Genomic DNA, 12,655 nt, shown 5'->3' on the forward strand with positions numbered 1-12,655 from the left:
AGATATGCAGGGAACATGTCCAAATGAAAAGCGACATTTTCCGCGTTTTCAGTCTATTTTAAGGGCTTTTTTCTGGGAAATAGGACGCAGGAAACCATTCAGACACTTGTCTCTTATGAAGATAACACCACCGCTTTTGTAATTCCCATTTTCACGTGTTCATTGTTTGCTCGTGTCTGCAGCTTCTGTATCCGGCTTGTCTTCTGCGTGGGATGGCGTGGCGTTGCTTCTTGTAAACACCAACAGCTGTGCAGGGAAAAACACGGATGTTGCTCTCCCCACACTTTCTAAGGAAACACAGCCAAGCAGAGGATGACAACCGCAGTTTAACAGGCTCCCAAAAGACACCGATTCATCACGCCTGAACCAGCAGCAAAACATGGAAGATGAGGTGTTTGAGCAGATTGTGTCCGTGTTTAACACGCTGGTGTCGTGGATCGCTGCTGGTGCCATGGTGTTTGGTGGGGTGGTGCCCTACATCCCCCAGTACAGAGACATCCGCCGGAGCCAGAACGCAGAAGGCTTCTCCACCTATGTGTGCCTGGTCCTGTTGGTGGCAAACATCCTGAGGATCCTCTTCAGGTACCAAACTCCCACATCAAGACACCGATGTAAAGTTAGTTTGATGTTTGATATTCAACAGATATTCGGACACCCAGTCTCCCGACCCGCAGCCACTTCGTCATGGGGTTAAGATGCACGATGCAACGGCCTTCTCAACTTCATATATTCCATCTATATTCGAACACCCAGTCTCTTCGTAATAAATTGCCAACCCTACGCTGCTTTGTCGTGGGGTTGTGATAGCAAATTTCACCGCAGCGGTCTTCACCACCGGCGGATAGTTACGGACCGTTAACAAATTAACGATAGCAGAATTTAAAAATAACTATCTCCGCAACCACAGGGGCGAAGACTTTTTAATATTTTAAAGTTCAATAGCTTTACAGTCATGTGACGTACACACCACGTAATTGCTCAGACAGTCCTGCCACATGTTGCACAGCCTTTATTTTCTCTATTTTCATCTTGTAATATTTATTGTGAATTTTTTTAATATTTTAAAGTTCAATAGCTTTTTAGTCATGTGACTTACACACCTCAAATCACTACTTAATTGCTCAGCTAGTCCTACCACATGTTGCACAACCTTTGTTTTCCTCGTTGTCATCTTGTGATATTTTATATGAATTTTTTTAATATTTCAAAGTTCAATAGCTTTTTAGTCATGTGACCTACACATCTCCAAACATTGTCAAATGGTGCAGCTAGTCCTGCTACATGTTGCACAGCCTTTATTTTTTTTTTCATTTTCATCTCAGGTTATTTTATATGAATTTTTTAAGATTTTAAAGTTCAATAGCCTTTTAGTCATGTGACCTAAACACTTCAAAACACTGCCTAATTGCTCATCCAGTCCTGCCACATGTTGCACAGCCTTTACTTTCTCAGTTTTCATCTCCTCTTTTTCATATCAATTATTTCATATTTTAAAGTTCAATAGCTTTTTAATCATGTGACGTACACACCACAAGTCACTACCTATTTGCTCATCCAGTCCTGCTACATGTTTTACATTGCACATGAGTTTAAGGTTTCCCTTGCCTGGATGCAGCATGGCAGGGCAGCATCTCTCTCCAACCCTGCTTTGCCATCACCATGCACTGGCGGAACCGTATAGGTTGGGTGTATAGGTTTTTTTAAAAAATTAGACTACATTAGACCAGGTCCTAACAAAAAACTACAACACTTAGACTCTTCAAACCTGGACTGAAATATTCTGTATACTATGAAGATTCAAGAAAATGAAGTTTCTGATTTGTGAAACCTTTATTCTATTTGTGATCATGCACATTAGTCTAATTTTGGGACATTTTTGGCATCTGGACCACATTAGATCAGGTCCTAACAAAAAACTACAACACTTAGACTCTTCAAACCTGGACTTAAATATTCCACATACTATGCAGAGTCATTAAAACATAGTTTCTGATTTGTTATACCTTTATTCTTTTTGTGAAAATGCAAATTAGTCTCACTTATGGGACATTTTTGGCATCTGGACCACATTAGACCAGGTCCTGACAAAAAAAACTACCAGACTTAGACTCATCAAACCTGGACTGAAATATTCTATATACTATACAGAGTCATTTAAATAGAGTTTCTGATTTGTGAAACCTATATTTTATTTGTCAAAATGCAAATTAGGCTCATTTTGGGACATTTTTGGCATCTGGACCACATTAGACCATGTCCTGACAAAAAACTACAACACTTAGACTTTTCAAACCTGGACTGAAATATTCTATATACTATGCAGAGTCATTAAAACATAGTTTCTGATTTGTGAAACCTTTATTCTATTTGTGACATTTCAGTCCAGGTTTGATGATTCTAAGTGTTGTAGTATTTTTGTCAGGACCTGGTCTAATGTAGTCTAGTTTTCCAAAAATTCAGTGGAATTACCCTTTACACATATTGTGAATCGGAAGCTGCGAATCAGAGGCTAACTTCAGCCTCGTCACATCAAACCAGTTTCTCAGATGTGGGAAACAAACTTAAACGTCTCATGCCATCAGTCATCCAACTTGTCATCTTTTCTCCTTTTCCCCTTCCAAGGTTTGGCCGCTACTTCGAGACGCTTCTGCTGTGGCAGAGCATCATCATGATCTGCACGATGCTCATCATGCTGAACCTGTGCACCAACGTCCGCATGGCCACCGAGCTCAACACCAAGAGACGCTCTTTCATAGGTCAGACACACTCAGACACTGTGTGGATGTGTGAAAAGCTGATGCACTGGTAAAAATTAGCCTTCTGGGAGGAGAAAAAAAGGTTTTGGAAGACTGCTCATAAGTCTTGAAACACCCTTTGAGGGACAGTTAATGTGTGTTAGATGAAGGTGACCGTTCACCGGAGCATCCTCCTCTTCTAGTCGCTGGATGAGGAGCTGTGGCACTCAGCCTCCTGTCTTTTTGACGTCACTGCCTGAAACCACGGTAACCTAGTTTATTTAGCCAGGCTTGCCAAGCTGGATTGAGGTTGGAGATGCTCCCTAAACACACAAGTAAAATAAGCATACAGTTTTCCTTCTGTCTGCTTATCTGAGCTCAGATTCCCAGAGGAAAACCTGGACATTCCTCTCCCCAGTGACACTGTCCAGCTCACCTGGGGGATCCTGAGGCGTCCACAGGCTGGAAAGGGTGTTAAATTCCACTAAACGGCTCTTTTCTTTCTTTCATACAGGCAATCCTCGGTTTACGAATGAGTTTCGTTCCTATCGCTGCTACATAACTTGAGAGTCGGAGTTTTATCCTTGAATACCTCTTATTGCCCCCCTTGATCACTAAATCACTATCTAAATACACATATTACACATCATATTAATAAAAAAACAATACAGGCAATTAAAATACACACTGAAGTATCGTCTCAGCCTTCATGTCACGTGTCGTAAGAGCTTATGTGGACCCTCGTAACTTCAAAACTGTCTCTGTTTTTTAATTTAGATTTATTTAATCAGCGTTGTGAAGTCGAAATGACTTGAGTTGAGAACCGCGTAACCCAAGGACCACCTGTATATTTATATATCTTCATATAACAAAGAAAAGTTGCGTCATTTACCTTCTGAAACAGCAGCAGTCAGTACTTTAGTCCTTTCACCTGATTTTCAGAGGGATGTTTTTTTCATGCTAATGCATCACTTAAGCATGAAAAAGGTTCCTAACTAGTGATGATCCAGTGTTTTTTTCACACATAACAAATAAAATGACAAAGAAATAAGATTTCATTAGTTGCAGCCAGTTAAAAGACACTAAATTACTTCGTTTTTTTTTTTTTTTAGTAGCACCATCACAAAATGCTTCATTGTATTTTTCCTATAATAAGGTGATTCTCAAAGAGCCTTTTGCTGGGAATTTGACAAATCTTTGTACAAGATGAAGCTCGCTGCACCAAATGATCATGTTCATCTCAATGTGTAGGTCTCAAGGGTGTCTCAAGACTTTTTCTCAGTACTGCAAATAAACCATAATTATTGATTGTTGCTTTTATACATGTGTAAACTAACACGGCTATTTGAAGTGCATGTTTGTCTTTCACAAAACACTAATCTTTTCTTATGACTGTATCCTTTTCTTCATGCAGACCCATGTAATAAGATCTATAGAAGTGTGATTTTCAAAGCGCACTTGACCCATATTTTATTAAAACACACTGACTATTAATATGAATGGAATATTAGTGGTTTTGTGTCAGTGAATACAGTCTAAACATGACCAGTTAACTAAAATAGAAGGAAAACCTGCAGCATTTTTCCTTTCTCTCTTAAAAGGTTACTCAGTAACCCACATGTTGAAACTTCAGACCTTGTTTTTTCCACATGCGCTCTTCTGCAGGCCTCAGTAGGTCAAGGAGCGGCCCTTTGTTGGTTGTAGAGTGTTTTATTTGAAGTCTGCACTTTGTGTTGTATGTACTTTATAATACTGCCACAATACTGGAAGTTCAGCTTTGCTTTCTGTCCTTGTGAGAGGAAAAGAAAGGAAGAGAGGCAGGTCGGATTATGAGTATGTCAGATGACTGTGCTCACTGTGAGCCTGAATGGAAAATTTGCAATCATGGGGAAACTTTCAACCAACTAGATATTGTATGCACAACTTAAAGAGGAAAGGGCAAAATTTAAGATAATCTAAGGCTCTTGATTATTTATTTTATTTTTCCTTTTCTGGCAGATAATTTTTCATTATCACAGAACCAATGATAACACTATGTTATTCCTGATATAGTGAAGCCTTTCATATTAATTTTAAGAAGAAAATGATTAAAAGATTACTGAGAAAATCAAGAGATTACAAGAAATGTATATCTTCACCTTGATAATAACTAACTAAGTTTGATTAACCAGCTAGTTAGCAGTTTACTGGTTTCCCCACGTTAAGCTAGGCTACTTAGCTGTTTGCAGGTTTCTCTAGGATAAGGTAGGCTAGTTAGCTTTTGCAGGTTTCTCTACGATAAGCTAGGGTAGTTAGCTTTTGCAGGTTTCTTCATGATAAGCTAGGCTTGTTAGCTTTTGCAGGTTTGTCCATGATAAGCTAGGCTAGTTAGCTGTTTGCAAGTTTTTCCAGAATAAGCTAAGCAAGTTAGCTTTTTGCAAGTTTTTCCATGATAAGCTAGGCTAGTTAGCTGTTTGCATGTTTCTCTACGATAAGCAAGACTAGTTAGCTTTTCCAGCTTTCTCCATGATAAGCTAGGCTAATTAGCTTTTGGATGGTTTCCCCACGATAAGCTAGGCTAGTAAGCTGTTAGTGGGTTTTTCCACGATAAGATAGGCTAGTAAGCTGTTTTTTTTCTGGTTTCCCCACAATAAGCAAGGCTAGTTAGCTGTTTTTTCTGGTTTCCTCACGATAAGCTAGACTAGTTAACTTTTGCAGGTTTTTCTACGATAAGCTAGGCTAGTTAGCTTACCAACATGGCAGCTATTAGGTTTTTAGCCATGACAAGCTAGCAGTCTGGTCATTGCAGTTTGATTCGTACTTTGGTTGTTTTCTTTGTTAATAACCTAAATTTAACATTATAAAAATGATAATGTCCCAGATTCATTTATGGAAGAAAAATTTCAAACCTTTCATTGAAAGTTTGACATTTTGACTAAATGCCAAACATTTTGCCACAAGGTAGATCAGTTAGCTACGTCATCTGTGTATAGACCCAAGATAAATGTGTGTAACTCTTGTGAGTTCATTTAGGTTTTTGCACTGGATGTTCTTAAGCTGTCAAGATTACCTATTCAGAAACATTATTATCTTAGTTGTACACAGTTTATATGTTAATGTTAAATACAACCTTTAAGCTAAAGCATTCTAGCACAACTTTACATCTCAGGAGACTGGAAAGTTGCAGGTGAAAAGGATAGTTATGAGGAACATGGATGTTTGCTGAAAGTAACGTCAGTTTAATCAAAGATAAATCTGATCTCAGGAAACAGTCAAATGCAGTAAATGTGGTCCAAAGTTTAGTGAACAAAGAAAAAAATCATGTTAATTATTCAACTGTTCTTGCTTTTTTTTTTAGAGTTGTGTTTCTTCCAGTAAAGTTTATGACCTTTAAAATACAACAAAGTCAAGTTGAATAAACCCCTACTGATAGAAAACCTGCCACCTTGTTTTTACATTAACTCAGACCACTAGCAGCAACACCCTGACCTTAAATGTTCAATCTGCGGACAAATCATGGGTTATCTTTTAGTTTCAGTAAAAGAAAATGAAGAAAAACAAGCTGGTTTTTTTTCTTCTTTTATTTTTTGTTTTTGTCTGTAGCAACAGACATTAAGGACGAGGAGGTCAGAATCCCTAAGAGGCTCTTTCTGGGTATGTACAGATCTTGCTGTGTCTGCCATGAAACATCAGTGATAGTTCATGCTGTTCCCTCATCATCCCTGTGTGTTTCATGCATGGCAACCACCCTGCTGGGCTAACCCTGCAGCCCAGCTAGCAGCTAGTTGATCACCGCTATCACATTCATTTGAAGCATGAGCAAGTTCATCACGCATGTATTTTCCATTGTTACATGCGTGATTTTAAGTCATCAAACATGCTCACTGTCTGTGTTTTGTAGCTACTGTTGTGATTCTTTCTATGCATGTTACACGACACATCCTGGCTACAAGTGGAAGATGTGATGTAAATTATTTATTCATTCATTCATTTGCATGTTATTTTTTGCTTTTCCTTTTCTTGAAACAATCACTAGCGTGTGTCTTCTGAACTAGAAAACAAGTAGCTGTTAGCTTGCAGTGACGTTTGGTACGCTAGCCTGCTGTTAGCAAACTTTTCAGACACTAAATGACAAGTCACACTCCCATCTTTTCTTTGTCTGAATTGATCTCAATCCCAGTGTTTTTTTCTGACCCTTTTTCTGCCGCATGCTGGATCATGCTCTGTTATATGAATGTTCAAAATATCCCTTTTTAAAGGCTGATTTATGTGAAGTTAAATGCTATTAACTTCAATTAATTTTGTCTTCTAACTGGCTTTGAAAATGGTTTTAAACTACATTAAAATCCAGATTCTAAATGTTCATCCAGTAGCAGCAGCAGAAGGACACACCTCTCAATGAGTTTCCTTTTTAATTTTCATTTCCAACGAAGGGCTTCTGACATTGCTAGCTGGAGGATGGTGGTGTGATCTAGCTAGCTTGATTTTTTTGCAACTTTGCCGTTGTTTCAGCACGGTTCAAGTGCTGGAGTAGATTAGGCTTGTTGTCTTTCTCACTGGTAGTGGAAAAAACAAGTTAAAATCAGATTTGAAAACATGGTGACATAATAATCTAAATAAAATTATGCTAAAGTCTGTAGTTTTCATAGTATGAATTTATCAGAAAATAGATTGTTGTGGTCATAAAGGGGGACATAAAGGGGACATGGTCAGCCATAATTTTTGGGTAAGCTTAAATAATGCTCAATTGAATGATTTTTGACAGTCCACAACACCAGCTGCAGCCTGAGCTGCTGATACAAGTCAGCAAGGACCTATGTTGTGTTTACAAAATTTCTGATCCTACCATCATAATGTGGAGCTGAAATGTGACTCATCAGACACTGCAAAATTTTCCATCTGCTATCATCCAGGTTTGGTGAGTCTGTGTGAATTATAGCCTCAGTTTCCAGTTGTTGGCTGACCAAACTGGCACCTGGTTTAGTTGTCTGCTGTAAGGTTGGATGCTTGTGTTCAAAAGTGATATTTATGGTTTTAAATCACAAGTTCGACCATGATTTGACATTATATCGATTAATTGGATAGCAATTTAATATTTGCTGTTCTCTTGATTTGAAAAAGGATTTACTATCCACTCTTTGATTTTAAACAGATAACTGAATAGTCACTTTCATTCCAATCAAAACCACAAAAACAAACTACAGTATTCAACATTTTTGTTTCTGAGTTCAGGAATTTGTTTTTCTGAGAATAAAGACAAACTAGTGATACATGGAAAACGACATGCCAGGAAAACTCCAAATACAGCCATTTTCAAAATAAGATAGCATTTGATAAATGCTTATTGTATTGATTTTTGATTGATGTATCAATGTGCTACAGCCCTAATGCTATTCCATTTATCTTGCTTGGAACCAGTGGTTGTTTGAAACTAGTAGTTTTTTGAGTTACTATTGTCTTTCTACCATCTCCAACCGCCTATTTTCTGACATCAAGGAAATTTGGTCCAAACAGCTGGTGGCTGACATTATTTTCATTTTCAGACAGTTCTCTCTAAAGCCTACAGATGGTTGTGTGTGACAGACCAGCAGTCTGTGAACTAGCCAGATTACAGCCATGCTTCATTCAGAGTAACTTAAATCTCCTTTTCATCTCCTTCTGATGAGCAGTCTGAGCTTCAGCAAGTCATCTTGAACATGTTTGCATGTCAAAGTACTATGAGTTGCTTCCATGTGATTGGATGATCAGGTATTTGTGTGTAACAAGCGATCAGCATCAGTAAGTTCTCCAGTCTAGCCTAAATGTTTTGGGCTTGCTCCACATTTCCATCCCAGTAAGGGATGAAAGTAGAACAAAGAAGAAACTGGTGACAGCAGAAAATGACAACTAGAAAAAGCATGCACCTGAGACAATATTCCATATTATTCAATCTTCGCTCCACTATCAAACTTGCATATGTCATGTGTATGTGTGTGTTCGTGTACTTGTTTTTCTTACTTGATTGGGACAAAAAAAAAATCACAAAATAACCAACTTTTGAGGACAGTAACTTTGTGGGTTTTTTTGCTTTGTTTTGTTTTTTTTTACAGGAAAGGTTTTTTTCTACATGTAGGATTAGTCACCGGAAAGTTGTGACAGCAGTAAAACACCGTAATCCTTTTATGCCCTCAATTTAACCGTGCTGGATTCTCTCCTTTATAAAGTGAAGTGGTGGTGCTGGGAAATGACAATGCTATGCAGTGGAGTGAATACTCATCAGACATACGAGCGGCGCCGTTTTTTTTAATCACCTAAACGCGTGTTTGAGCTTTCCAACACTCTGCGTTCGGTTTCCATGGCGATGGAAACGATTGGTTTTTGGGGAGGAACTCGTCATCTTCTCTTGGTTGTGTATGTCCACGAGAAGAAAGCCACGCCCACCTTCACTGCTCAGTATAACTACTCCTAGCAGTTGACCAATCAGACCCAGCCTGCAGGACAGAGGGTGGAGCTTTCTCTGTTCGCTTGTTTCTGGCAGAGGCTGATCAATGTAAAACGAATGAAGGGGTTTGTGAAAAATGCTTTATTATTTCTTGCCCTTCTGGACTTGCATATTAAAATAAATCAGACCGAAATGTGCGAAATAGAGCCCCATTAAACTCTGCCTAGAAGAAAAACATTTTTAAGTGCTGTGTGTGATGTTTTTGTAACATTTGCCAGAATCATATCTTGGGATTTTATTGAGAGTTTCAGACATCTGCAAAGACAATCCTGCTTGCATACTTGTCCATCCAGTTCTTACACACACCTCCACTAAAAGTGTTATGAATCAGTAGGTGCACAAAGGGCTGGGAGGCTGTCTGCAACCTGGACTAGCAAGTTGAATTTTGGTCCAGTTGAGAGCACCAACCATAATCTTGAATTTAACTGGCTATGATTAATAAACAAATAAGGTAAAACCCTGTTATAAAATATGGAGCCTGTTGTGTTTCACAGGGTTTATTGATTATTTTGGGACACTTGATTCAAAGTTTTGCCATTGTGGAACTATATATTTGAGTATTTGCAAGTTTTGTGCAGAAGCTAATGGCGTCAGTTTTTGACTTGACTTGACTTTTATGTAAACAGTTTGACTGCTGACTGACAACATAAACATAAACATAGATCTCTGACTGAAAGCACAAGTGATTTCAGCAGTTCTTTGCCCTCCCAATATGGCTTCTGAATAGGCAGTGTGACCAGAATGATGTGTCCCGTTATTTTAGTCAGTTTTGCAGTATGTGAAAACTTTGTGTTTTCTGTGCTGTGCATGATTTGTGCACAATTGTACTTTTAAGCAACCTTGAAACTTCCTGACGCAGCGCTCTGCATTTATCCAGTGTTCCCCTTCCTCTACCACCTGAACCACTGCCACCCTAAAAAATGAAAGGATAAAAGAGGAAACTAAAAATGAAGTGTCACCACATTGCTGGGTCGTTAAAGCCATCGTTGAGTCCATGAGTTTTAGTTTAGATTTGAAGAGGCCCAGGTCTGTGGTGACTAGTGGGAAGCTTACTCCAGAACCTGAGTGTGGCAGCTGAGAAGGCTTGGTCACTCCAGGGTTTAAATTTGGACTGGCGCACTTTCAGCAGCAGCTAGATGAACTCTGAGGCCAGCCACACTCACAGTTATCATCTCAGATAAGTAAGCTGGGGTGAGGCCATTTAAAGCTTTAAAAACATAAACATAATATTTATAAGTTGTTTTAATATGAAAACTACTTATAAATATTAACAAATTCTAAGGTCTAACAAAAACTTGTCATTAAAAAGTTTAAAAAAAATGTATTTTTTGTATTATTTGACTCAGTCGGAAAGCCTGTTAAATTCATTTATGAGAACGATGCAGTCGTGGGATGAGCAGCAGAGTGGGTACGTGGGCATCACCATGAAAACCTGCTAAATGATCTCTACCAATTCCACACCAAACACAAATAGTCTTAATTTTAGTGCTATATTTTTAGTGTGCAACTTATTTTGACCAGGGTGTGAATTACAGAAGACCACATTTTGTGAACTGTTTATAAAATCCTTCATGTGCATGGATGTGTATCTAAAGTACAAGTATAAAGGAAAGATTCATGGCTTAAATTATACTGTTTAACCACCATCAACACTGATTTTTTCTTCTGACTGTGTCTTTTGGTTGGAAACATTCACAAATCCCTTCTTCTGACTTAATATTTGCTGCAAACCACATTGTCCAAAAGGTTTTGGGGAAATTAGTTCACCATTTTTAAAAAAAAAAAAAAAAGGGACTTCTGTCGTTTTCTTCTACTCATTTCCACCCTGCAGCTTCGTATGTAGTTTCTCAGTCACATGCATTAAACAAATAAAACATTATCATGTGTGCAGTCTGCTGATGGGCTTTATTTTAGTTGCTGCACCCATTGTTGGTCAATTCAAATAATGGAGCTAATATTCAGAAGCACACACAGAAACTGAAATGGCTTAATCAAACAAAGCCACCATAAATGTTGTGATATACAGCTTAACTTTTCCAGAAAAACAAGTCAACAAGTTTTCTGCTTCGCTGGATTGTGCCTTGAACTGTGAAATGTGACACTACAGAAACATAGACGTGTTTGCTCATTTAGCAGACTTTGCAATACAAGAAAAACTCTTCTAGGACTGCAAATAGTTTAACTGCTCTGGTTTTGTAGTTATGAGCTGGACGAATGAAAATAGACATAAGATTGTTTCTGAGCTGCTTAACAACAACACTATTACTACTGTAAAGGTTTAAAAAAGAAAAGTTGAGCTGGAATTGAGTTTGGCAGTTTAATCTGTCTGATGAGGTGTGTAAAATAGTCCTTCCTGCCTGTGTAAAAGTGCAGAAATACTTTAAAAATGAGCATAAAGCAAATGCTTAAATGGCAAGTTTGCATTATGTATCTTAGACACTGCTGCTGTGCACCGTTTGAACACTAGATGGCAGTAGAAAACAACATACAAAACGTAAAAAGGCAGAAAGTGCATGGGGCTTTGTGTCAGAACAGCACAAATTCTCTTGTTTAGATGTAAAGAAAACATAATAACCCAGTGTTGGGGCCATTTCCTCTTGATTGGTGTTTTTAGTCACTAAATAAACAACTGTAATCACTGTTGTGGTCCCATGCAGCTCAGGATGTATCTGGTATCACTATCTCTACACTCAGAGGCCAGATGTGGTTTTGCTGTCTCCGTCTGCTGGCGATGCATGGCCTTGAAGCTTAAGCCTTTATGAACTTTCATCGATCTGTGTGCTCTGCCAGGAGTCATTAGAGCTGCAGGAGGCCATGTTCTTTAAATGCAGCTTTGTGCCTGCCCATTGATCTGTGGGTGGAAATATCAAAGCTAAGCATGTTGTAGTCTCCCATCAGTATAGGCTTGTAAGTTCACAGATGTTGCACTGAAAAACAAGCTGTTCAGAGTGTGACTGTGTGGCACTTCGGACTCAGCCAAAGTCTTGATCCAGCTTTCAGTACTAAATGTTTTTCTTACAGACTTTTCTATTCAGCCAGACTTGTTTAAAAGTTATATTCTGCAAAAGGTCTTCAGGCTTCTGAAGGTCTTAAGTTTGTGAAAAAGATTTTTTTTTTTCAGACATTGGCTTCTTTTTTTGTAAAAGAAAAAAACTCTTTCAGTCCAATTTGCTTAACTGGCCGTTAAGAGAATCTTTGTTAAACCACTGAACACTGGCCAATGAATCATTTTAGCTTAAAAACAGCGCAGCTCAGACAACTCACCAAAGGAAGATATTCTGGAGTGTACCTTGGGGCACTTTCAAGGCCATCATTTGTACCCTTTTCTGTTTTTTTTTTTTTTTTTTTTTTTTGTATTTAAGAAAAAAAAGTCAAAGATGGCACAGCTTGACAGATGAAAATGGTATTATTTTTAGCTGTTGGTGATTGTTTCAAAACTTGTAATATGTCAGTATAGTGT

General features: G+C 38.3%; 1 protein-coding gene across 2 annotated transcripts in view; it reads left to right on the forward strand.

Moving 5' to 3' along the window:
- Positions 1–270: 270 nt before the first annotated feature.
- slc66a2 (solute carrier family 66 member 2) overlaps positions 271–12,655 on the forward strand; it is a gene marked incomplete at its 3' end in the record, with an annotated part of 52,124 nt that continues 39,739 nt past the window's right edge. The window contains exons 1-3 of one of the 2 annotated variants that reach the window (XM_079258411.1): positions 271–582; positions 2,623–2,756; positions 6,318–6,368. In XM_079258411.1, the coding sequence (XP_079114537.1) occupies positions 380–582; positions 2,623–2,756; positions 6,318–6,368 (388 nt within the window). In that variant the 5' untranslated portion in view covers positions 271–379. The remainder of the gene's footprint in view (positions 583–2,622; positions 2,757–6,317; positions 6,369–12,655) is intronic. The other variant, XM_079258412.1, reaches the window with a different exon arrangement.

This window comes from Telmatherina bonti (genome assembly GCF_933228915.1).
Source record: "Telmatherina bonti genome assembly, chromosome: 19".
NCBI lineage: Eukaryota > Metazoa > Chordata > Actinopteri > Atheriniformes > Telmatherinidae > Telmatherina > Telmatherina bonti.